Below are 27,595 nucleotides of genomic sequence, written 5' to 3'. Positions count from 1 at the left end.
TCAAGGAGGGCACTTAGAAGAGAGATGATTAGAATTCAAATTTCCAGAGCTCCTTTGAATACAAAGTTGAATGACTATCCAAGTTAAAAGCAGGCAAAAATATTTTCCCTTACAAATCAGAAATTTATTGGAAGTAATTACAAGATTATACACTCAAAAATTAAATTACAGTGCTTTTAAGAAGGAAAGTGATTGTGCTAATAGTCTCATTAATCAAAGAACTTTCTGAGGCTGAAATAAGGCATCTGCTTTTTATGAGAAGCCATCAGAAAGGAAGCCATAGAAGGGTGAAGCTCTTTTCAAGTATACTCAGTCATTCCATAAATATTTATTGAGCCTTTATTTGTGCCAGGTATTGTTCTAGGCTCTGAGGCTATAACAGTGAACAGGAGAGAAAAGTCTTTGTTCCCACAGAGCTTCCATTCCAGTGTTACTGAGGCCGAATTAATTCTGAGGTTTCAGAAAGACCATGGGAAACAGAGACAGTGCAAAACAGCTCTTCCAGGTATCTCCCTGGATTGTTCAAGCGTGTAGTCTGCAAGGGAGAATTAGATTACTTCTGCACTTTGAAGTCAAAATAGCATAGTAAGAATATTTCTTCCTTTTTTTTTTTTTAACACTTATTGGACATATGTAAAGTATACAAAAGTTTGACCTATTTCATACTCAGAAAATCTCAGCCAAGTTCAAGATAACAGACCTATCCATCACCCCCCAGGTTGCTTCTTTCACATCTCCCTGAGCCATCTCACCCCTGGTTACCTCTGATCTGATTTCTGTCACTACAGATTAGTTTGCATTTTTGAGAACAGAATTTGTGGGTCCTCCTTCATTCAGCATGTTGATTTTGAAATTCATCCATGGCATTGTGTGTAGGGTTGCTTCCAGGTTGGTGCTATCACAAATGAGGCTGCCTCATTCGGACAAACTCTCTTTCACCTGAGTCCCAATTCACATCACACTTTTTTCCCGTAAAGCTTTCTCTGAAGACTCCCAGCATTTAAGGTCTCCCATCCCTCCTTTCTGATATCTCAAAGCACTTAGGATACACCACATGTGGCAAATGGGGAGGGCATCCCTTCATCCTAGAAATACATTTCAAAGATCATGAAAAGCCTCACCTTGCATCGTTCATTCCCAGGGTCTTACCTGTGAATATCGGATGTGCTTGCAGTGACCATGATTCCATAGCACATTAACACCAGCACAAAAAGATGCACAGAGTACCTGTAGGCCATCATGGGGAGGAAAGGGAAACACTGAATATATTTCATATTAACATACCTCTTGGCCACCCATACTGCACCTCCACCTCCACTCCCACAAAAAAGCAAGTGATCAGTTACCCCATGTTTATGTAGGAGAAAATAAATCAAGTATTTTCGTTCTATGTAATTAAGATACTGTGTGACACTAGGAAGACATGACATAGTCTGCCAACTGCAGTGAAGAGAGTTCTTTCTTTCAATTTTAAAGTATCAAGACCACAACTGAGCTGCCCCAGATACCAAAATACTCACCATGCTTTCTCAAATTTTCATTGAAGGAGGAAGAGCCACAATCTACTACCCTGAACAAAGTCACAAATTCCCTTAAGTTGTACTTCTAGAAATGTTCATTCCTAAAACTTCTTCCCCAAGAAGTACCCCTCCCAGGGGATTTGCCCAGCTTTCCTAGTAGAGAAAGTCTTAGACCACAGACTTTCTCTGTTAAAGAATGACACATTCCCTAACACCAGCACGAAAACTATTGTTCTACTCTAAATGCAGGATTCACACCAGTATCTCTAGCAGTGATGCAAGAAAAACACCAATATCTACAACAGTTAGGACAGGGCCCTTGTTGGGAAAATTAAACCTTAGAACATTCCATTTACATGACCCAAGGTGAGATCAGCAGAAGTCTAATTTTAAGAAAAATTCACTGAATTGATTTCTAACAGAGTCCGTTTATTTGTTCCAGTTTCTTACAGTAAATGGAGATTTCTCAACATCCCCAACATTTTACAATACGAGTGAATATCTTTTTTTTTTCCTTAGTGCCTGGGAAATGCCAAGAATATCGCTACAAAACCAAATGATAAACATTAGAATTCAGGAGGCTCATACTCACCAGCCAAAGCAAAAGATGACAAAATAGATGCCCAAAATGGTGGCGAACGCATGCCGGACATCAGGACTGGTCTTACCAGGACTCAAGTAGCTGCGGAACCAGAAAGCAGCAAACAAAGCAAAGAGCTGGCATGCCACAAAATTCACCTGTATGGGGAAAAAAAAGAGAGAATCGAGACTTTCACTGTTTGGCCTGTGTGTGAGTTTTCCCTACTTCTTTCAGATTCTACGTCAAGGTGCATCTCAGACTTGGATGTTTTCCTCAGTAGAGCATTCGTTTGGAGGAGGTGCGAGAGACTGAAAAGATAACCATACCCTCATCTGGTATAAGAAGTGACAAACCCAAAACTTCCTTCTCCAATCTCTGAGACTAGCCAAAGCTGCTTTCCCACCAACAAACAGGAGACTTTCTATTGGAAGGGGCCTTATCAGACTGTGAGATCACTTTGCTGGGTGTCTTCCCCTCCCCCACCACCCAGCATTATGTTCTTCTGGAGATGCAGATGAATCAAATCCATGAGGCTTCCCTCACTGGTACCTCAGAAAACACATGCTTCTCCAAAACAACCATCAGCTGTCTTCTGAGTCTAATTTTTCTCATTTTAAATTAACACGAAATAAGCAAGAACATTGCTCAAATCCAAGGTGCACCACTAACGATCCACAAAGTAAGGACCAGCCCTGCATTGAAGTTTCAACACCAAAACTATCCAGTTATGCAAAATAGGCACCACATCTCCTTAGAAAAATCTCAGTGACCTCTCTCCCAAAAATATTTTACCTAAAAGAAACTAAAATTCCCCAATACCCTTAGAAAAGATCAGCTGATTTAACACAAAACCAAAATACATTAAGTGGTTTAACCATTAATTAACGTTGGAAAAGCAGTTTAAGCTTTGCAGAGTATTCAGCATGAAAACTTCGGTATCAATTTGCTTTTAGAACGGATGGAGGATATGAGTATCTGAATAAACCCTCAACTTCAGCCTCGACAGTTTTTCATGCTACGAAAAACTGTGGCTGTTAGTGAAATTCATCAGGGTTATGCTCCAAGGTAGGGCTGCAAGTAGCCGTCAGCTCCACCCAAAGCTCATTGTTTTCCCAATAACAGGAATACTTTAAACTCCTTATAATTCATAGAAAATAACACTTTCAGAGAATTTCTTGTTTTTAATATTGACTGTGCTGTGTTTCCCCTCTATTTGGAGATCACCCTTCCCCAGTCTTTCCAAAAACTTATTCCTACTACTGTTCATACTCGATTTCTACCTTAAAAGACAGAAGGTGAACTGGGATCCTATCCTGCATGATGTGGTCATCTCTTTATAGCCTAAATGCACAACCAACAACACACACACACACTCACACACACACACACACATATACACAAATAGAAAAATAACTGTCTTGGCAAGGTTCAGAATGTAAAGGAACTGGCAACTAGGAAGTCACAGTTATGATTATTTGTAGACAATCGGTCACACATTCTTTCACTGTCTCGGCCTGCAGACCAGCCCACAGTGAGAGCAGAACATAGTTACTCAGAAGAGCAAGCAAGGGGAAATTTGCACCATTCTTTTTGTCTGGCCAGTAATTATTGAGCACCCTTGTGCATGAAGAATGGTTCAGGGGCTAGAGCAGCAGTTCTCAAAAGTATGGTCCCCAGACCAGCAGGAATAGCGTCACCTGGAAACTTGTTAGAAATGCACACTCCCCGGCCCCACCCAGACCTATTAAATGAGACATTCCCAGAGTGGGCCCAGCAATCTGTGTTTTATCAGGCCCCCCAAGTGACTGTGTGTGAGTTTGAGAGCCAACAGGACAAAGGAGAAAAAAGGCATGATCCTTGCCTCCAGGAGTTTATAATCTAACTGGCAAGAGAACACAAATAACCTACAAGGAATTGTAAAGTAACATCAACATTGTGTGCCTTCAGATCCAAAGTAAATGACAAGAAGTTCATCGTTAAGGAGGGATGAGATTCAGGCAGACAATCAGGAAAACTGTCGAAACAGGTGAAAATTGAGGGATGTTACGAACATTAAAAAATTTAAAAAATAATGCCTGCGTCCTATCCTCAATCATTCTGATTGATCTGGCCTGTCGTCAGGCCCTTTCAAAGTGTTCAGGTGATTCTAACATGCAGGCAGGATGGCGACCTCCTAGATTAGAAGAATAAAGAGAGAGACCTACAGAGGCACCCATTAGGAGCCGGGCTTTCCCAGAATGCAAAACACAAATACAGGACAGGGAGGTTGGACTGTGCAAGCTTGAGGCAAGGATGAAGTAGAAGAGATTTAAGAGTGATCAAAGCCTGACTGCCATCACTCAGCCAACCCAGGGCTCCTCAGGGCTCCTGAGCTGGGCTGGTCGTCTTCAAGACCCCTTCAAACCTATCTCCAAGGAAGAGAGGGCCTCACTGTGGGAAAACTACATCTAGTCTTGTCACGCCAGCAACTGAAAAGGAGAAAGAGAAGACTCACTTGGCCATTGAAGCAAACTGCCATTATTTAGTCACCATAATGTCACATGTAACCAACTGAATGCCCTAGTCCTGACACTGAAAAGCCAACTGGTCAGGCTTAGGTAATTCATGGATTAAATCCACAAACATTTAGTGGTTGACTCTATGTGTTAGATGCTGGGGACAGTGAGCGAGACATTGTCACTACCCTCAAGTCAAGAAGAGGAGCTTTACATGCTCTGGGTTTCAATTTCCTTTCATGAACTGGTCTCTAATGCCTCTTCCAGCTCTAATGGTCTCTGACTCCATACATATCTAACCAGAATCTTTTCCCTTAACTGTTCATGGTAAATGTGCAAATGCAACACTTCAATATGGATTAAAAGCTTTCCCCTACATACAAACACAACCCACCCCCCCTGCCTCTTCCCAGGAGTAAGTCACAGATGGCTAGCTGAGGGTTCAGGACAAACTGTTCCAAGGTAAAAGTAGAAATACACAATAACAGCACTTAGTTCTAGCAGGAAGGTTCTAACAGAATTGCTTTTCAATTACCAGAGGTACAGCTTAAAAGGTACGGGCTGAACCACAAGTAGACACCACTTCACACCATTAGGATGGTGATTATTTTAAAGACAAAATAATGAGCATTGGCAAGGATGTGGAGAAATTAGAACCCTTGTGCACTGCTGGTGGGAATGCAAAATGGTGCAGCTGCCATGGAAAGCAGTGGTTCTTCAAAAAATTAAAAATATAATTACATACAATCCAGCAATTCCGCTCCTGAGTATATACCCGAAAGAACTGAAAGCAGGGTCTTGAAGAGATATTTGCCCACCATGTTTATAGCAGTATTAACCACAATAGCCAAAATGTGGAAACAACCCAAATGTCTATAAACAGTTGAAGGGATAAACAAAATGTGGTATATATACATACAGTGGAATATTATTCAGCCTTAAAATGGAGAAAATTCTGACACACGCTACAACACGGATGAACCTTGAAGATATTATGCTAAGTGAAATCATCCAGACACAGAAGGACAAGTATCTAATTCCACTTTTATGAGGTACCTAGAAGAGTAAAATTCATCAAGACTGAAAGTAGAATAGTGGTTGCCAAGGACTGAGGAGTGGAGAGATGGATGGTGGTGATAGTCTCATAACAACGTGAATGTACTTAATGCCACTGAACTGTACTATATGCTTAAAAATGGGTAAAATGGAAAATTTTACACTGTGTATATTTTACTATGGTTTTTAAAGATGTACAGGCTGGAGCACAATACCAATTTCTTTGTGTTTCCTTGTTCATATCAATACTGGTAAGCTGGTAGGAACTATGGCCATCTCTACAGCCAAGAGTGGCTAGCTGCCGTGACAATTCGTACAGGAACATAATTAGATCTTTGTTCCCTTCCTCTCTAATGCACTAACAAAGTTGGAGACATTATATTTTAAAAATATATCCCCAAATGGGTTTGATTTAATGTATGGGATCTACTTCCAAATAATCTTGAGGGGATGGGAAGAGTGGAGTGAGCATAAATCTGTGGTCCTCAGCTAGGGATGAACTGCTCCCCAGGGGACACTTTTGGTTGTCATAACCAGAAAGGGGGTGGGGGGTTGGTGCTACTGGCATCTAGTAGGTAGAGGCCAGGGATACAGCTAAACATCCTGCAAGGCACAGGGCAGCCTCCCACACAAAGAATTTTCCAGTCCAAAATGTCAGTAGTGCCAAGGTTAAGAACTCCTGGTATAGATGAAACAAGATTGGCCATGAGCTTCAAACTGCTGAGGCTGAGTGCTGGGCACATGAAAAGTTCACTCTACTCATCTCTCCACTTTCACATATTTTTGCCCTTTTCCCTAATAAACAGGTTTTTATAACTACACAACTCTGGAAAGCAGATCACTGGCTGAGATGATACAGAGTTTAAACCCTAGTGATAAAGAAGTCTCTTTATCCACATCAGAGAAACAGCTAAGTTAGTGAGGAAATACACGTAAGTATAGAAACAAACCAAAACAATAAAGGGATGATGCCTTCCTAAACAGGAAAAGAACCACCTTTTATGAAATGATCAAACTCCCGAAAGAAGAGAACCAAATTATAACAAATGCAAGAGAAAAGTATTTTTCAATAATAATCAAATTAAGTACTTGTGGCCTCCCAGCCCGTGACCAACAACAGAACCAGCAGTTAACAGCAGAGGCAGGCTACTGGGCTGCAAGACCCAGCTTCACTACTTACTGGCTGAAGAGTTACAAAGCTCGCTTCGTCTAGGCTCCGGGTTCATGTGATGGAGGCAGTAACAGTAGTACTACTTCTCAGGTTGTTTTGAGGGCTAAAGAAGTTAACGTAGAAAATCACTGGAAACAGTCCTGGCACTGACAGGCACTTGCTATTAATATTATTCTATATCCACTAAGTTAACACACAAATTGTGCACAGATTAAACTCAATATGCGGTCACCACTGTTGGGCTGTTAAGAATCGGCTTCCCCAGTCCCCTCCCTGCTGCTCTTGGACGGATGCCCTTTCGCACCCATCATTCAGGCAGCTGCCTGAGTCTTCCACATACCCTTTCTTCCACAGGGAGAGGCAATGCAGCCTAGGACGAGAGAGTCAACCCCTGGGTTTTCCAGTTCCTGATTAGATTCTTCTAAACCTAAAGCAGAGGTAAATCTGAAAGTCAAAGCAGTCTCCAGAAATTTAGGAAAGCTCTCTTTTTCCTTTTTAATCCTGAAAGCTTATCTTCATAGATCAGGAACAAAACTGAAGAATTTAAAGCATTGTTGTTTCTACCATAATCCTAGAGGGAAGAAAAGCTCTTAATGATATAAGAGCTGTTTTTCCGCACAAAAGTTGATAAAGAGCTTGGCCAGGGGGCTTCCCTGGTGGCACAATGGTTGAGAGTCCGCCTGCCGATGCAGGGGACACGGATTCGTGCCCCGGTCCGGGAGGATCCCACATGCCGCGGAGCGGCTGGGCCCGTGAGCCATGGCCGCTGAGCCTGCGCGTCCGGAGCCTGTGCTCCGCAACGGGAGAGGCCACAGCGGTGAGAGGCCCACGTACCGCAGAAAAAAAAAAAAAAAAAAGAGTTTGGCCAGGGATCTGAAGGAGGGATTCCATGGGTCAGGACTACCACTTAGACATGGGGACAAAAGGGTAAGAGCAAAGATGCTCAGACCATCGAAGCGGATGGCATCCCTAGAGAAGTCTGGCGGAAGGATGCAGGTTATCACAGAAGAGAGGGTGGCCCGGCTTCTCAGAATGCAGCCTGGGGAGATGGCCAGCCCTGTAGAGAGGCACTCCAGAGGACCACAAGATGGGCTTCTCTTGAGCAGAGGCCAGCAAGGTTCCAATGGCACGGGAACCCAACGCCTGCCAAGGCCACGGGGAAGGGCTGCTTCTCAGTCCCAGGTGCAGAGGGAGACGAAGCTTTACAGCCTTAAATGGGAGGTGAGCTGCCTAAAACTGGCAATTCAGCTTGAAAGGTAAATTAAGTTTAGTAGGGAGAAATTTTAGAAGTTCCGTTTTTGCATACCTGTCTGTGGCTGTAAATTTTAAACCCACGGTTATTACCTCTATTAGAAATGTGCACCAAATTTTTACACACAGAAAAAGTACACCTCAGTATTATTTCTAGTAGCAAGAAGAAGGAAGCTAAAAGTTCAAGACGCTGGTTAACATATAAAACAAAGGATGTACCTTGCACTACAATCCTTTTCAAAAGGAGTATGGTAGTGTTTGCTACAAATCATACTTTTGACCAATTCCTGGAAATGTATTCATTGGTTGGTAAAAAGCTTAATGCTGAAAAACTGTCAAGGCATTATTTACAAGACAAAATAAAGCAAAATCTACCTACATATAGGATAATAGAGGGATAGTAATTAATGGTAAACCCGTTCAGTATAATAGTATTAAAATGGGCATTACAAAGCACCTATAATGAAATGAAAAACATTTGCTGTAACTAATAAAAAGCAGAATATAAAACTGTATGGACATGTACAACCATGTTTTAAAAAAAACAATAATGGCATATGGAAAAAAGGCAAAGAAAACATGTAAAATTGAATATGGCGGTTTTATCAAGATGACAGGAATCCAGGCAAATTCTTTGTAAATTTTTTTTCAACTTTTTTCAATTTTTTTTTCAATAATGTAATTTCTCATACACACACACACACACACACACACACCACACAATCAGGGCACTCTAAGAAACTCACAACAATTCTTATTTAATTCTACTCTATCCTCAGGGTTGCATTTATTAGCACCTACTATAAATAAAGTTTAGGGAGGAGTTAGGCATAAATAGAAGTCAACTTGTAAAAAGTTTCACCTTAAAGAAAAACGCCCTTTTTACAGGCAGCAAAATGTCAGGAGTAACCGTGATGTGCACGGCCAGAGAAGATGAAAATACGCAGCTTTACACTTAATAAACTCTTCACATTTAAAAGGTAAGTGTTAATTCTCGATATCACTCTGCACAGTAGTCAAAGAGTCAAGTTTTTACTTTTAGTATTAGAAACTACATGAATAAATGTATTTATAAACATATTTGTTCTAGTAATGCTATATTGGATGCACTCTTTAATTTTTAAAAATCGCTTTTAAAACCTCTTTTCCATTTCTTAAATTTTACTATTTTGAAACAAACATGTCAAGCGGCGAGTTAATTTCTAGTTCCATTCTACTATTTAAACTCATATATGAATATTACATTCTGTCAATAGCACAGACCACTGTATTTTCATTTAAAACATGTAAATTGTATTTGCATATTTCACTTGTGCATTTATAAATTTTTACGGGACAACTTTGTTACTAACTAGACCTCTAAAATTACAAAATTATTTTGTTTTTGCCTTAGTAAAGAAATTAAAATTAAAAAAAAAAGGAAGGTGTGCCAAGTTTTTATTTTTCTACTGATGCCCTCCCTCTAGAGCAGGAAAGAAAGCTGCGCTTTCATTCGTGATCTCCAACAATACGCCCTCCACAGTTAAACAATTATGTGGGCCCTTCTACAGAAGGAAGCAGTAGAGCACAGTTGTTTTGATCCAACATAATTTGGATTCAGCAAGAGCTCAATTTTCACTGCTCTTGCAAGATTTCAAAGTCACGTACCCAAGGGTTTGACTTCTTATTTCACCAAAGCCCAATCACACTGAGCTGCAATTTTCCAGTGTAAGTTTTCAATCTTTGTGCTCTCATGTGCTGCTAGAAAGGCATTTCTTTGGGAGTTGTGTTCCACGGCCTTCATATGCTTCCCCAAAAAACCATACTTTGCCAGGAGCACAAAACATTGCCTTCCTCCTAATGAAGAGATGCAAGCAGGCTTTTTTTTTCTTTAATGGCTGTGTTGGGTCTTCGTTGCTGCACGCGGGCTTTCTCTGGTTGCGGCGAGCGGGGGCCACTCTTCATCGCGGTGCGCGGGCCTCTCACTATCGCAGCCTCTCTTGTTGCTGAGCACAGGCTCCAGACGCGCAGGCTCAGTAGTTGTGGCTCACAGGCTCAGTTGCTCCACGGCACGTGGGATCCTCCCAGACCAGGGCTCGAACCCGTGTCCCCTGCATTGGCAGGCAGATTCTCAACCACTGCGCCACCAGGGAAGCCCCCAAGCAGGCTGTTTTAAACGAACAGCAAAGATTAACAGTCCAAAATGATTTCCCTGCTACAGTGATTTACCAGAGGTTCACCAGTGAGACCGAGGCAACTGTCCAGGCCTGGAATGCTCTTCTCAGCAACGCTGCCTTATATGTTCCCAGACAAAACCAATCTAATTAAGCAATTCCTTATTTAAAGGCGGGCTGTCCCTCCTCCACAAACAGTGCTTTTTGTGCACCGCCTCCTACAAATGCGTGTGGCCCAGGAAAGTATGAAAAATGCTATTCCCTTCTGTACCACAGAACAAAAAGTGGCTGTCCCATACTCTTTAGCTACTTTGCACTTTCAAAGACATCCTTGTTATACTTTAAATCTAAACTCCTTGGAATGTCAGCAAGAAATGCTTTTAAATCTGTAATAAGCCAGTGTTTTCCAAGCTTGTAGATGAACAAATATGATTCCAGACTGATAATGTGTGCAGTGTATAACCACACAACTTCTAGTTGATATTCTGTCTCATCGTAACGATAAGCACTTTTTTCCTGAGTGCTTACCAAGCGTCGGCCACAGTGATAAACTTTACATAAATGATGTAATTTCAGCTTCACAACTTTATGAAGTAGCTTACTCCCACTTTACACAGTAGGAGAAGGAAAAACAAAGGCTGAATTCACAAAGCTAGTGAGCGACACAGCCAGGGTTTAAAACCTGGCCTGAGTCCTCACTCATTGCATTGTACTGCTTCCCCTCAACTTCAAACATTCTCCCCAGAAATACTGTCAGGGAGAATTTAGTAGCTGCCTGGATTAATTTCCTCAGGCTGCCATATCAAAGTACCACAGACTGGGGAGCTTAAACAACAGAACTTTATTATCTCACAATTCTGGAGGCTCTGAATTCAAGACGTCGGCAGGGTTGTTTTCTTCGGAGGCCTCTCTCCTTGCCTCTTTTTTATAAGGACATCCGTCATTGGATTAGGACCTACCCAAATGACCTCATTTAACTGAGTTACCTCTTTAAAGACACTATCTCCAAATACAGTCATGTTCTGAGATACTGGGGGTTAGGACTTCAATATTTGGATTTTTCAGGAACACAGTTCAACCTCTAACACTTCGCAATGAAAATCCTCTACTCAAAGACATGGAATGAAACAGACCTCATTTTCCTTGCTCCTGCAGGTGGGAAGTTAGCAAGACCCAAACCAAACTGTGAGGGATGCTGAGTCTCAGCATAAGCTGGAGCCCCCTCCTCGCCTCGAGATACCTCTGTACAGGGAAGACTTGACAATTCAGAAGTATTTGAGGAATCCTGAAAAACATTGTCCACAAGCATGCTGTCACCCACCTCCTCTGGAGATATCATTTTGCCATTAGAATTAACTCCACTGTTAGCCAGTTAAAATATTAATAATAATAATAGCTAGTATTTAGGGTGCTTACTATATCCCAGCACTGCTCTAAGTCCTTCTGCCTGTAAGTCACAGAGAGGTTAAGAAATTTTCCCCAATATCACACACCTGGTAAGTGGCAACACTGCAATTCAGACTTGGGGATGCTGGGTCCAGAGTCCATCTGCTCAGCCACCCCAAAATGATTCCGTTAGTTCAATCTTCTCACGTACTTCCAACACCTCATTTTCCGGATAAGGAAAGTGGAGCCCACCCTAACTTACCTCCTAGCTCTTCAACTTTAGCTAGTTATCTAATCTGTACTCCAATCCTTCTGTAAAATGAGGATGATAATATAGCTACCCTCATAGAATTAAATGAGTTAATACATGTAAAGTGATAAGTTCGGTGCCTGACCAGCATGAAATGCTCCAAGTGTGCTAAATATTATCTTTTTTCCCCATCAAGCTGTTTACCCAACACAGTAACAAGAAGAAGAGCTCAAATGTACTAATTAGAGTTGATCAATTTCTCTGCACATCCTTTAGTAAAATGCATATAAATGATGAACATCCGCCCCATCACTTATGGCCTACCAAATGCATAAGCTCTTATATAGTCAGCAGCTGTCCTAAATGTAAAAACGCAATTAGTCCATCTTCTCTCCCAAGTGAGATTCAACTGAGTACTTTAACGAGGCCACGTTCATTACTCTAACATTTTAAAAAATCTCCTTATTATTTAAAAGTTCTTAGACATTACCGATCTGAAATAGTAGAATTAATCAATAAACATAAGCCAACTGGAATGGAGCATGAATCAATTACACTATGATACTATAGTGTCATCTTATAAAAAAAAGTAACTAGACACAGACACAGACACAGACACACAGACACACACGCACACACTGTGTTTGGTTATTTCATGTCCCTAGGGAGGCAGTACGTACAAATATCATCAGTGTTTCCCCAGTGGGTAAAATGGAGAGGTTAAATAAGGTTTATTTAACGAAACAGAGGAAAACAGACTCCCAAGTCACCTCTTTCCCCAACAACCTATCACTGCCTCGTACACAAAAAACCTGACCTGAACAATTTCTTTCCTGGTGGACTTAAGTAAAAACTTTACCACTCCAAAGAAAGTGCCTTCCACAGATGGATCTGCTTTTCCATCACCCATAATACTACTTGCTATTTAAGATGCTACTGTGAAAGAGATATGGGAACATATGTGTATGTATAACTGATTCACTTTGTTATAAAGCAGAAACTAACACACCATTGTAAAGCAACTGTACTCCAATAAAGATAAAAAAAAGAAAGATGCTATTGTGAGTGAGATCTTTGGGGACAAGGGAAAATGCAGAACCAGGGCTATATTTTCTTATGCAACACCCTAGGGTGTGACCAATTATCTCAGACTTATGAAATTCTCAAAAGTCTCGACACAGAATTAATTTTAATTCAGTTTTAAGTTGAAAATAAAACATATCACCTTTTAGCTTTTATAAAACAGAGCTCTTGTGGAGCCAGACGGGATGCAACACAAATGCCACAATTCCAAGAGAGGACAGACCGAAGGCCTCGTGGCCATTGTATAACCAGGGAACATCAAAATAGGAATATCTGTGATTCTGCCTGTCCCTAAGTACTAAGCTATTTCCAGTTTCTATTATGTAATCACCTTCTCTAAAATATGTTTATAATAAAAGGGAAACTCCAATTTGGACCATGAGTCAAAGGAACTGTGCATCCCTTTTTAAAAAAACAAACAAAAAACAACCTTAGCCTACTCAACAGGAAACAAGACAACCGTTTTCAAAGGCAGGAAACAAATGAGCAACTACAGGTTAAAAAGAAAATTAAAGTAGTGGGCAAACGTTTCTTTGGTGCTTATTAATTCTCCCACCTATAGAGTCATAGGGAGGGACTGGGGGAAGGAGTTGTACTTTTAAAATTTAATTACAAAGGACCCCAAAATCAGACTCTATTTCTTCCCCTCCCCTTCATGCCATAAATCACGACATCTCCCTAACACTCCAAAACAACTGCTCTGAGCAAATCGCCAACCATCTCCTTGTTTGCTAGAGTCAATGAACCTTACCCAGTCTGTGCCTGCCATGAGCTCTCAGCAACATCTAACACAGTGCCTTATCCTCTGCTCTTTCTTCTTGACTCCCTGACATTCCCTTGGTTGTCTTTACCTTCTGATCACTCCTTACCCCTCTCCTTTGAGAGCTGCTCCCCTGCCGCCCACCACTGCTAAGATGGTGCCCTCTGGGCCAGCTTCGCTTCCCATGCCGAGTGATTGCCAATATATGCCAAAGGATCTCTCTTACGCCTGTGCCTCCAATTACCAGCCGATGACTTCCAGATCTTTTTCTGCAACCCAGATGTCTCTCCTACATTCCCAGGCATACACCCCCGTGCCTACTGGAATCCTCATTTGGATAAACCACAGACGCCTAAATTTCACGAGGTCCATAACAGCTCATCATCTTCCACCTCACCTAGTCCTTTTCGCCAGGTCTCTTATCTAAGGGTGGGCCCTTCAACCATCCAATTATTCAGGCCAGAAACCAGAGAACTGTACCTCTCTCTTAAATCCCATAAACGGAATCAATCTCCTCACTATATTAATTCTACCTCCTAAGTCTCTCAAATCCATTTGCTTCCCCCACTACATCTACCTTAATTCATTCATTTCACCTGGACAACTTCAACAGCCATTTAACTAATCTCCCAGCCTCTGACCATGCCCACCCTTCCCTCCCCTCCTCCTCCATCCTCCTAATTGCAGCTTGGAAGTCACCTCCTACAGGAAGTCTTCCCTTCTGCCGCTCCCCAGCACCCAAGCTTCTGCGGTCACAGCACTTCTTGCACTGTGTTGTAATGATCTCATTGCCTGGGCAATAGCTTCAAGAAGGCAGAGGTCAGGTCTATCCTTTTGATCAGTGTATCCAGAGAGCCTGCTATATATTGGGTTCTCAATATTGGAATGAATGAATGAAAGGCTCAGGAGCAAGGGAGGTTAGTCAGCACATTAGGGGGATAAGAAAAGGTAGGTAAAGGAAAGGCAGAGCAGAGAATAAGTAATAAAGGGCTCTGAAGGCCATGCTTACTCTTTATCCTGTAAGGAATACAGTTCCAGGCCTCTACCGGACATTCAGAAAACATTTACTGAAAAGCTGATGTGCAAGGATGGGCTGTTTCGGAGCCACGGGTGACTTCATCAGAAGTGGCCTTCTTTGAGACAGGTGTCACTTTTTAAAATGATCAATGTTATTTCACGTGCATACATTTAGAGGAAATTAATAGAAACCAAACCCAACAATCTCTTTCCAATCTAATCCTCCATCCCAACTTCAACAGTAAACATTACAGTTAACCCCATCAATCCAACCCCAGCAGCACTGCTAATAGCAGGGGATCCTTACACATTCTTGAACAGAAGGAAAACAAAAGAGGAGATAATAAATATGCCGTGGTACAAACTGCTACGAGAAACTGATTCCTAGGAACGCCTCAATTTTCCAACACTCTACCTGCAAATCAGAGGATCTGCTGCCTTGCTTTCTCAACTTTTGCTCTTAAAACCAAACAGAACGTGAAATCAGCTTTCTTGCCTTTCCAAATCTGTAGTTAGCAAATACCATTTTCTTGTTCCAAGAAAAGTAAATTCCCAGAACTACAGTGAAAAGTCCTGCAAACACATAAATGTAAAATATGTGTGTGTATGTATACACACATATACATATATATGTATATAACACCTTGGTGTAGATCTACAGATCATCAATCGTATATTTAATAAACATTTCAGTGTGATAGGATGCACAAAAACATATGGGAAAAAAGGCCAAAAATGTAAAAATGTATGAACACGGTTTAGCTTCCTGGATGGACTCTATGAAGAAAAGGCACGTTCTCCTCCATGTCACACAAAACTGGAATTTTGTGGTCTCTGAGTAATAGAAACTGGTATTTTCTAGACCTCTGTTCCCATACAAGAGAAAAACTTCTGAAAGTTAATCCAGGATTTAAATCTTAAAATTCCATAAAATAATCATAGAGATTCAAACCGGTTTTTAAAAGACACCACAATTGAATGGAAACATTTCATCAGAAATGATTAATGACTCATTTTGGAAAATACCTGCAACAAAGTCAGAATACATTTGGCTGTTCCTAAGTAGGAGGACACAAAAGAGATTAAAAATTTTGTTTGACTTAGAAGAGACAGACCAGAAATCGGACAAATCTTTAAATCTGAGTATTACATGAAGAACTAGGCAGTGCCAGTAAACATTTAGGAATACTGGGTTGAAAGTACAGAGAAAGGAGAAAGACAAAAATGTTGGGGAAGGGAAATAAACAAGAAGGGAAAAGACAAAAAGGATATGGTTTAACTGCTGCTTCTTACAAGACTGTTCCACAACTCATATGAGGTCCTAGAATTGGCAGGATAGCGTAAACAATTAAAACTCTAGATAAAGTCTATTTTTCGAACAGAATGTGAGGGTCTCATGGACAGAAACCTAAGTGGCTTATTACTCTTTGGATCCCTGGCACCTAGCACAGTACCTGGCACATGATAAGCATTTAATCTCTGTAGAATGAAGGAATGAGAAAAGGCATAAAAAAGGAAGCTAAAGAAAACCTAGGAAAGAAAGGAGAAATACTAAGACAGCTACAACAGGTGTCACTCAGTGGTGCCCACAACTGGTGGCTCCAAAGAATGACTCTAACTAGTTCCTCTCTTGGCTTTAACAGTAGGTCACAGCTACGTGAGTAAAGGCAAAATGATACCCAGGCTTTGCTGACTGGAAGACTGCTGACTTCTTTTTTCTCTAGAGTTGAAGAGCAACGGTCAATCTACCCTGATGTTCTCACACTCCACCCACCCCTTCTCAATGCCCAAGGGACTAACCAGTCCTACACATCACAGTATGCGCCAGGCCGGGGGGGGGGGGGGGGGGGGGGGCCGGGGAGCAGCTCTCTCTCCATCCTGAGGACCAAGCTCCACAGGCTACCTGTCCCAGTAACCTGGGGCCAGCCACTTACTGGGGTCTCTGCAGACTCAAATGAAAAACAGGACTAATAATAACCGTGTCAAGACTTCTGCAGAGATTTGCATGTTTTACAAAAAAACAAAGGGTTTGAAGGAAACTTGGAAATGATAGCACAGTAACTCAACAAATCTGTGATGGCACTAATTGCAATGCTTGTGGTGCCCTCCAGATCCAAGGCGGTCCAAGAAAGACGTGTGTGTGTGTGTGTGTGTGTGTGTGTGTGTGTACGCATATACACAATGTACGTGGATGTCAGTGGACCACCCCTTCCAGGTGGTAAGGACGTACTTGTTCTTAGATAAAAACTGAGCCTCATAATACGGTTCATGCTGTTTAGTATGCTCGAAAGAGGAAAATTAAAACATCTGAGGGAGAAATGGGGAAAAAAATGTATCACGTGTCCAGGTGCCCAGGCCACCAATCCATAGAAGGGTGTGTAGCACGGCCACACCGGTCACCTCCAGGCGGCCCCTCCTGGTGTCACGCACAGCACCAGGTGCCCTGCTGTGTGCAACACTGGGGGGTCAAGAGTACTTGAAGACAGTTCCACTCATGGGATCCACACTGAATAAAAAGAATACCAAGTAGCCAATTATGGAGAGGAATTTTCAAAGCAAAAATTTAGTTACTATTTTTAAATTCATTCGATTTCTATTTTCATGTCTGACATGACGGGGACACACCAGAAGAGGGGCAGTGACATCCACGAGAGGCAAATTAATCTACCCTGGATATATCACTTACTAAGACAGTCAAGAAAAAGAGTTCACAGCAAAGCTGCTGCTTGGTAAGTTCAGAATGCAGAATGAAGATGGCTGCGGGCAAGGAGGGGAAACAGAGAGGTAACCAAAAACCATTCCCTCCCCTAAAATCTGGTCCCCTTTAAGAGCCCACCAAAATATGTCTTTTAGCTAATAAAAATAATATAGCCAGAAAGGTCCTAGGAGAGAAATTATCTGTAGCACAGACACTGCTTTCTCTTAAATGGAGAATTTTAAGCCTAGGTTCTTAAGAGAAGTTTGTATTTTTCTCTTCAAGAGAAATTCAAGAAAAAAAATATTACATGTTGAAAAAGATATATATAATTGCAACACATATCAAGTAGCCCAAGAGAGCATCACAACTGTTGCTGGCAAAGGACTATTTGGAGCGAGATTATGAGGGCACGCGCGTTTTTGGCTTTGTTTGTTTCAGGATTAATACCGTGTAGTGTTGTGGTTAAAAGCTAATTTTTTTTTAAGCTGAAGCTTTAAGCAGTCCCAAAGTAAGATGCAGAAGGGATACTGGCATTTACCATCAGTTTTTACTCCATTTCAAAGACGATAAAGACGTCTAGCCTCATAATTATTAACCATAAAGATGGACAGAACTGGACAGTTTACAAAACTATCTCATACACAGTAGAAACCCTGAAATTTTTTTTTTAACAGTCTAGCCTACCATCAAGAATTACCGGCCCATAGTCACTACCCGGATGAAAACACTAATAAAGACCCTAACTGTTGGTGTTGTGGCAATTAAAAACAGGCTGGTGTTTAGTCACCTTTCGCCAGTGAGCTGGCCTTTGACCTTCAGGAAGTTACATTCTCTCCTGCTTCATGAACTTATGCAGCAAACAGAAGGGTTCAGGCCTGCCCTGGGGACGCTATAATAACAAGTATGCCTATAAAAAATCCACCAAGGTACGCCGATATGGACAATACAGTGAAGCACAACACCGGATTTCTTATGAAACTTGGCAAATGTTTCTGACACATCATCCTAAAACGTCTGCCTTCTCTAAAACTTTATGTTCTCACTTTTGTTTTTTCCCCCAAAGCTCAGCCTGTCTGCCGCCACCTCTACCACCTTGCTTCCCTCCTTCCCTTTACTTTGATGCCAGCTTCTCTAAGTCCCTGGTGGCAGGATGAATGACGATGGGGCAGGTTAGCTGGCATCAGGTGTCACTCACGAGACTCACGTCCCACAGTCGTCTAAAAGGTTCTACAGGTGCATGTGAGCATCAAAGCTACTCCCTGTCCGTGTGGGGTGAAAAGACCTTTGGGTTTTATATGTAACCCATTCATCCTCTGAAGTATGTAATTTAATTTTTTTCAGTAGTGTAAACGTAAAAAAAAAAAATTACTCACCTCAGAAGCCTACTAAGCCAAGGTGCGACTTCCTGTCTCCTACTGTGGTTTTCCTATGTGTCTTACATTTAAATCTGACCATTCCACAGTATAAGGCAGAAGTTACTGCCTCCTGCTACTGGCTTCCAATGATGTAAATTCTACGGGGAAAGAGGAAGAGGCAGAGGAAGAAGGGCACCTGCACATAATGACCAAGAAAGTCCCTACAATGTGTACGTACTGTACACACAGCCATGACTTGTTTATTCAATGAATGGACTCCTAACACCACCCCACACGACACCATTTTTCTTTAGAGCAAAAGCTAAGCTTGCCATGGCTAACTACTTCTATGAAGATTCCACTGTTGCAATACTTAGCAAGTAGCTAATGCTACAGAAACAGGACAGTGTTAGAGAAGGATCATAGGACTCTGGGAAATATTTAGTTGTTCTAAATGTGATGGCCCTTCCAAGGACACTTGGAATCACAGTAAGGATCTCGATTCCCTGATCTTGGACCAGACACAGACTGGCTCTGAGATAGGCTCATCGTGGGCTGCAGTCAACGACTATTATACACTGAACATCAGACAACTCATCTAACCCCCGAGGTCCTAAGCTTTCCAAGTGGAAAAATCAGGAGATCATACTAATGATCCATAAGATCCTTTCTAACTCAAAAAATTCTTATAAATGTTTTCAGTGCTTTGGCTGGGATGAAGTGACTTAGCCTGTGGGAGCAGGCTGGCTGCCATCTGTCAGGCAATGATGAACTGATCCACTTCACATAAAGTCACTGGTGTCTACACCGACAGCATGGGAAATAAATCCATTACACTGACACCAATAGAATGGTTAGAGCACAGTCATCCCACCAAACGGCCACTCTCAGAAAACAAAACCTACCGTGGGTTCCTCGTTGGTATCAGGGACTTGCTAAGAGTTGGATTTTAAAAAAGAAAAAGCCAGTAGCTTCTCTCAAAGAATCAGAGAGAGGCAAGCATCGAATCTCTCCCTCCCTTCGGCGGCCACTGCAATTGCCTTATGCCAGCCTGTTGCACCCATCACATCCTATCTAGTCCCCTAAGTATCTGTGTACATGCTATCTCCACTACTAGGCTGTTTCTTCCTTGAAGAGTGGATCCTGTGGATCCTTACCCGGATGATCTTTGCACTGCCCAGAAAGTAGACACTTCTCGGCTCTTTTTGACAAACCTCTGATGTAGTTCAATACCCTCCGACCTGTTTTAATTTCCCCCTCATTCCTTTTTCCAACCACTTCCAATCCCCCTCGCTCTTACTACTGGCCATTTTCATATGTTCCCGATTCTCCTGCCCATCTTTCCCCACGCTGGCCCTGACATTTTCCATCCTTTGCCCACCCCTGCCATCTCCCCAGGGCCTCCCAGTGTGAATTCTCAGGCCTCACGGGCAACTCACTAACCCCTTTCTTGTTCCAATAACCACCCTGCACCCCACATTCTGCCCCTCACAGAATCAGCTGCTCTGATATTTTGCTAACTAAACTCAATAGTCATCTGCATTTGGTGACTCTGCCCACGAAATTCCGCTTTTGAGTTATACCCTAACATTATTTAAATTTCTGGCCTTTAAATAAGACACCAACTCTCCCTTCTACCACCCAACAAATACCAATTATTTTTTAATACCAATTATTTGTTAATTTTCATTTTTTAACTTCAAAACATACAGTATCCATGGACAAGTGAATTTAATGAAAACTTCTATTTAATAAATGGCATCTCTTATGCAAACTTGTGAAATGTTTTCCAATTGGAAGTATAGAATTTTAAGTTCATTAGAACTTAAAATCTAAGAATGAAAGAAAGTGAAATGACCAGAACCCAGTTTGATGTGGCCCAAACTGAGTTTAAGGAGACTATAATTAAAATAGAAATAGTAGCAAATGATTACCTTGAACTTATCAGTTCTAGGCAGTGCTAACAGCAGGCTAAAAATAGAAACCAGATAATTTAATCTTGTCTACTTCACAGCTGCCAGAGGACTTGCCCGTTGAGGGCATTTCCCATCTTGGTGGCTGCAACAGAGAGGGATGAATTAGGAATGACCTCTGGCCACTGCTGTAGTGATTCCCCTCCCTAAGCACCCACCCAACCCCACTAAGACAAGAGTGATCAGAGCCACTCAAAAGGGTAGGACCATCTCAGGTGGAGGAGGAAGCACAACATCCCGGACCTGAGTCACTTCTTTCTTCTTTTTTAAAATTTCTTTTCTTTCACCTCCTCATTATCTGTTTCCCTCTGTCCTCCTCTTCCTGTTCCCACTTCATTCTGTTTTCAACTGCCGGCCTTTCCTCTCCATTATATTTTCTTCTCTCTTAAACTCTAAAGTAGATGAAAAGTAGTCACTTAAATTTATTCAACTAAAAAACTAATCCCAGGGCTTCCCTGGTGGCGCAGTGGCTGGGAGTACGCCTGCCGATGCAGGGGACGCGGGTTCATGCCCCGGTCCGGGAAGATCCCACATGCCGCGGAGCGGCTGGGCCCGTGAGCCATGGCCGCTGAGCCTGCGCGTCCGGAGCCTGTGCTCCGAAACGGGAGAGGCCCGCATACCGCTAAAAAAAAAAAAAAAAAAAAAAAAGAACAAGTTGACATACAGAGCTCTCCAGACACTGAAAATCCACCCACCTTATCTCCCACTCCACTTCGGAGAGCTGAGCTATAGCTACAGCCAAAGAGAACTCTCCGTCCTCTTCTCCCCTTTGTTACTCTCTCACTCAAGGTGACTGGAAGGCCATCTTGTCCTCCAGGCTGGAATGTAACTAAAATAAACTGTAATCTAATCCATGGTACTATGATCTAGATAATGTGTTTACAGAAAGGGGAGGTCTGCAAGGATTTCATTAAAAAACAAAAAAAGACAAAAGAGTTGACTACGTGAGCACCCTCTAGGTAAACTGGTACAAAAACCAGCTGACTCAGGTACAGCCATACTGGGTCCATCTGGCCAGCCTGACTCAATCACCCGTGACCATGATGCCCACACCCAGCTGACTCCATTTATTTCTGATCCGACTTTGAATTTGCAGAGAAAGTCTCCTATATGGGAGATAAACAGAATGACTACCCAACATCAGTATTTCCATCCGGCTTACCAGCTGCATTAGTCACAGTGAATGGATAAGATGGCATTCTGTTTGGTTGGAGTCTATCACTGAGTCCCATCACGTGTAAGTTCACCAACAAAAATCAAGATTCTAGACTAAATAGCAAAGCTAACAATAGGACCTGGACAGTTGTTACTACTGTTGACAGGGCCCTGCGCCAAAGGCTTGCCACTCAGCTCCAAAATCTTTGACATCGCTTCTCCTTAAATTGAACAGTATCTTAGGAATCCATAGCCAGTAATTCACAGCAATACATAAGGGAAGAGGCAGGGACCTAGCATCAGGGTTACCCAGGAGGGGAGCACGCTGGGGACCATCTAGGGGTTAGTGTTAACAGGGAAGTCCAGCCTGGCTGCCAAAGCCAGCTCTGTTGATCACAGCATCCCTGGTCACTGTGCAGATGGGGTAGGTGGTGGCACAGGGGGAGGACGGGACTCTGTCTACAGTGATGCCATTCACAACAGGTAGACAGAGAAGAGCTGGGACAATGCAGGTAGACTACACTAGACTGGAAGCCCACACCGGCAGACAGGCACACAAGGGACGGGCAGTTACCCTGGAGAGCAGGACTCTAGTCACTGAGCCAAGGCTGAGGGTTGGGCCTCAATCACTGGTTGGATAACTAGCCCCTGTGTGACTATAAGACTCGCCAAAGTTTGTGGTAAGCAATTCGTCTATGCTTACCCAAACCATCCTCCAGCAAATGAACTGCTAAGAACAACCCAGCCATGTCTCTCCCAGGCTTAAAGCCCTTCAGATACAGCCCAGCGTCTGCCATCATCTAACCCCCAACTCCCTACCTAACTCCATTCTTTTGGAAACCATCTCCTCATTCCCACCCTCCAACCCCCATTTCTGGACACACATATGCACACAGAGCTAGGTATCTGCCTCTACATTACCTCTGTACTACCGTATGTATCAAATATTTTAATTGGCACACATAATTGCAATGTTTGTGTGTGTGTGTGTGTGTGTATTCTAGCTACGTTTGAATTCTCTGTAGGCAAGGAACAAGTTTTACTCATCTCCGTAAGCCTACCACCTAGGAGAGTGCCCACCACGGGATAAGCAAAATTAATTTTATTCTCTATAGTCTCAGCACTTTCCATATTTTTTTCATTCCATCCTCTTAAGAAAGCTGTGAGGCAGGTATTCTCATATCCATTCAACAAATGAAAAGACTTAAAACTCAGGGAGGACAGATGGCCAGTAGGCACATGAAAAGATGCTCAACAACGCTAATTATCAGGGAAATGCAAATCAAAACTACAATGACGTCTCACCACATGCCAGTCAGAATGGCCATCATCAAACAATCTACAAACAAAAAATGCTGGAGAGGGTGTGGAAAAAGAGAACCTTCAGGCACTGTTGGTGGGAATATAAATTGGTATAACCACTATGGAGAACAGTATGGAGGCTCCTTTAAAAAGTAAAAATAGTTTCAGCTGCATCGCTCAAATATATGCATTGGGCATATATCTGGAGAAAAACATGGTTAGGAAGGATACATGAACCCCAATGTTCATTGCAGTGCTGTTTACAGTAGCCAAGACATGGAAGCACCCTAAATGTCCAACGACAGATGAATGGATAAAGAAGATGTGGTACAGGGGAGACCTTCAAGATGGCAGAGGAGTAAGACGAAGATCATCTTCCTCCCCACAAGTACATCAGAAATACATCTACATGTGGAACAACTCTGACAGAACACCTACTGAACGCTGGCAGAAGACCTCAGACCTCCCCAAAGGCAAGAAACTCCCCACATACCTGGGTAGGGCAAAAGAAAAAGACAAAACAGAGACAAAAGAATAGGGATGGGGCCAGCACCTCGGGGAGAGAGCTGTGAAGGAGGAAAAGTTCCCACACACTAGGAAGCCCCTTCGTGGGCAGAGACGGGGGGTGGCGGAGGGGGGAAGCTTCGGAGCCACTGAGGAGAGCGCAACCACAGGGGCGTGGAGGGCAAAGCGGAAAGATTCCCGCACAGAGGATCAGGGCCGACCGGCACTCACCAGCCCGAGAGGCTTGTCTGCTCACCCGCCGGGGCGGGCGGGGCTGGGAGCTGAGACTGGGGCATCGGTCAGAGCGTCGGGAGAGGACTGGGGTTGGCAGTGTGAACAAAGCCTGCAGGGGGTTAGTGCACCACGGCTAGCCGGGAGGGAGTCTGGGAAAAGTCTGCAACTGCCTAAGAGGCAAGAGACCATTGTTTATAGTTGCGCGAGGAGAGGGGATTCAGAGCACCGCCTAAATGAGCTCCAGAGACGGGCGCGAGCTGCGGCTATCAGCGCGGACCCCAGAGACGGGCATGAAACACTAAGGTAGCTGCTGCCGCCACCAAGAAGCCTGTGTGCGAGCACAGGTCACTGTCCACACCTCCCCTCCCGGGAGCCTGTGCAGCCCGCCACTGCCAGAGTCCCGTGACCCAGTGACAACTTCACCGGGAGAACACACGGCAATCCTCAGGCTGATGCAACTTCACGCTGGCCTCTGCTGCCCCCGAATTCCATACCCTCCGTCCCCGAGGCATGAGTGAGCCAGAGCCCCCTAATCAACTGCTACTTTAACCCCGTTCTGTCTGAGTGAAGAACAGACGCCCTCAGGTGACCTACACGCAGAGGCGGGTCCAAATCCAAAGCTGAACCCCGGGAGCTGTGCGTACAAAGAAGAGAAAGCGAAATCTCTCCCAGCAGCCTCAGGAGCAGCAGATTACATCTCTACAATCAACTTGATGTACCCTGCATCTGTGGAATACATGAACAGATAACGAATCATCCCAAATTGAGGAACCGTGTGGATGAAAGGCTCTTGGTGCTGCAGCCAGGAGTCAGTGCTGTGCCTCTGAGGTGGGAGAGCCAACTTCAGGACACTGGTCCACAAGAGACCTCCCAGCTCCACATAATATCAAACGGTGAAAATCACCCAGAGATCTCCATCTCAACACCAGCACCCAGCTTCACTCAATGACCAGCAAGCTACAGTGCTGGACACCCTATGCCAAACAACTAGCAAGACAGGAACACAACCCCACCCATTAGCAGAGAGGCTGCCTAAAATCATAATAAGTCCACAGACACCCCAAAACACACCACCAGACGTGGACCTGCCCACCAGAAAGACAAGATCCAGCCTCATCCACCAGAACACAGGCACTAGTCCCCTCCACCAGGAAGCCTACACAACCCACTGAACCAACTTTAGCCACTGGGGACAGACACCAAAAACAACGGGAACTACGAACCTGCAGCCTGCAAAAAGGAGACCTCAAACACAGTAAGATAAGCAAAATGAGAAGACAGAAAAACACAGCAGATGAAGGAGCAAGATAAAACCCCACCAGACCTAACGAATGCAGAGGAAATAGGCAGTCTGCCTGAAAAAGAATTCAGAATAATGACAGTAAAGATGATCCAAAATCCTGGAAATAGAATAGACAAAATGCAAGGAACATTTAACAAGGACCTAGAAGAACTAAAGATGAAACAAACAACGATGAACAACACAATAAATGAAATTAAAAATACTCTAGATGGGATCAATAGCAGAATAACTGAGGCAGAAGAACGGATAAGTGACCTGGAAGATAAAATAGTGGAAATAACGACTGCAGAGTAGAATAAAGAAAAAAGAATGAAAAGAACTGAGGACAGTCTCAGAGACCTCTGGGACAACATTAAATGCACCAACATTCGAATTATAGGGGTCCCAGAAGAAGACAAGAAAACAAAAGGGACTGAGAAAATATTTGAAGAGATTATACTTGAAAACATCTTTAATATGGGAAAGGACATAGTCAACCAAGTCCAGGAAGTGCAGAGAGTCCTATATATGATAAATCCAAGGAAAACACGCCAAGACACATATTAATCAAACTATCAAAAATTAAATACAAAGAAAAAATATTAAAAGCAGCAAGGGAGAAACAACAGATAACATACAAGGGAATCCCCATTAGGTTAACAGCTTATCTTTTAGCAGAAACTCTGCAAGCCAGAAGGGAGTGGCAAGACATATTTAAAGTGATGAAAGGGAAAAACGTACAACCAAGATTACTCTACCCAGCAAGGATCTCATTCAGATTCAATGGAGAAATTAAAACCTTTACAGACAAGCAAAAGCTAAGAGAATTCAGCACCACCAAACCAGCTTTACAGCAATTACTAAAGGAACTTCTCTAGGCAGGAAACACAAGAGAAGGAAAAGACCTACAAAAACAAACCCAAAACAATTAAGAAAATGGTAATAGGAACATACATACTGATAACACCCTTAAATGTAAATGGATTAACTGCTACAACCAAAAGACATGGATTGGATGAGTGGATACAAAAACAAGACCCGTATATATGCTGTCTACAAGAGACCCACTTCAGACCTAGAGACACATACAGACCGAAAGTGAGGGGATGGAAAAAGATATTCCATGCAACTGGAAATCAAAAGAAAGCTGGAGTAGCAATTCTCATATCAGACAAAATAGACTTTAAAATAAAAACTATTACAAGAGAAAAAGAAGGACACTACATACTGATCACGGGATCAATCCACGAAAAGGATATAACAATTGTAAATATTTATGCACCCAACATAGGAGCACCTCAATAGATAAGGCAAATGCTAACAGCCAAAAAGGGGAAATCGACAGTAACACACTCATAGAAGGGGACTTTTAATACCTCACTTTCCCCAATGGACAGACCATCCAAAATGAAAATAAGTAAGGAAACACGAGCTTTAAATGATATATTAAACAAGATGGACTTTATTGATATTTATAGGACATTCCATCCAAAAACAGCAGAACACACTTTCTTCTCAAGTGCTCATGGAACATTTTCCAGGATAGATCATATCTTGGGTCACAAATCAAGCCTTGGTAAATTTAAGAAAGTTGAAATCATATCAAGTATCTTTTCCGACTACAACACTATGAGACTAGATATCAATTACAGGAAAAAATCTGTAAAAAATACAAACACATGGAGGCTAAACAATACACTACTTAATAACCAAGAGGTCACTGAAGAAATCAAAGAGGAAATCAAAAAATACCTAGAAACAAATGACAATGAAAACACGACGACCCAAAACCTATGGGATGCAGCAAAAGCAGTTCTAAGAAGGAAGTTTATAGCAATACAATTCTACCTCAAGAAGCAAGAAATATCTCAAATAAACAACCTAACCTTACACCTAAAGCAATTAGTGAAAGAAGAACGAAAAACCCCAAAGTTAGCAGAAGGAAAGAAATCATAAAGATCAGATCAGAAATAAATGAAAAAGAAATGAAGGAAACGATAGCAAAGATCAATAAAACTAAAAGCTGGTTCTTTGAGAATATAAACAAAATTGATAAACCATTAGCCAGCCTCATTAAGAAAAAAAGGGATGACTCATATCAATAGAATTAGAAATGAAAAAAGGGAAGTAACAACTGACACTGCAGAAATACAAAGGATCATGAAAGATTACTACGAGCAACTCTATGCCAATAAAATGGACAACCTGGAAGAAATGGACAAATTCTGAGAAAAGCACAACCTTCCAAGACTGAACCAGGAAGAAGTAGAAAATATAAACAGACCAATCACAAGCACTGAAATTGAAACTGTGATTAAAAATCTTCCAACAAACAAAAGCCCAGGACCACATGGCTTCACAGACCAAGTC

At 42.5% G+C, this 27,595-nt stretch overlaps 1 protein-coding gene across 1 annotated transcript in view; it reads right to left on the bottom strand.

The window, feature by feature from the left end:
- Positions 1-27,595, bottom strand: part of MBOAT1 (membrane bound O-acyltransferase domain containing 1) — a 107,284-nt gene that overhangs the window by 54,466 nt on the left and 25,223 nt on the right. The window contains exons 2-3 of the mRNA XM_065885680.1: positions 2,113-2,258; positions 1,150-1,227 (exon numbers count right to left, since the gene is read on the bottom strand). Coding sequence (XP_065741752.1) covers positions 1,150-1,227; positions 2,113-2,258 — 224 coding nt within the window. The remainder of the gene's footprint in view (positions 1-1,149; positions 1,228-2,112; positions 2,259-27,595) is intronic.

The sequence above is a fragment of the Phocoena phocoena genome, chromosome 10 (assembly GCF_963924675.1).
Source record: "Phocoena phocoena chromosome 10, mPhoPho1.1, whole genome shotgun sequence".
Classification (NCBI taxonomy): Eukaryota; Metazoa; Chordata; class Mammalia; order Artiodactyla; family Phocoenidae; genus Phocoena; species Phocoena phocoena.
The sequence above is the reverse complement of the archived record's forward strand: the minus strand, read 5'-3'. Positions and strand labels throughout refer to the sequence as shown.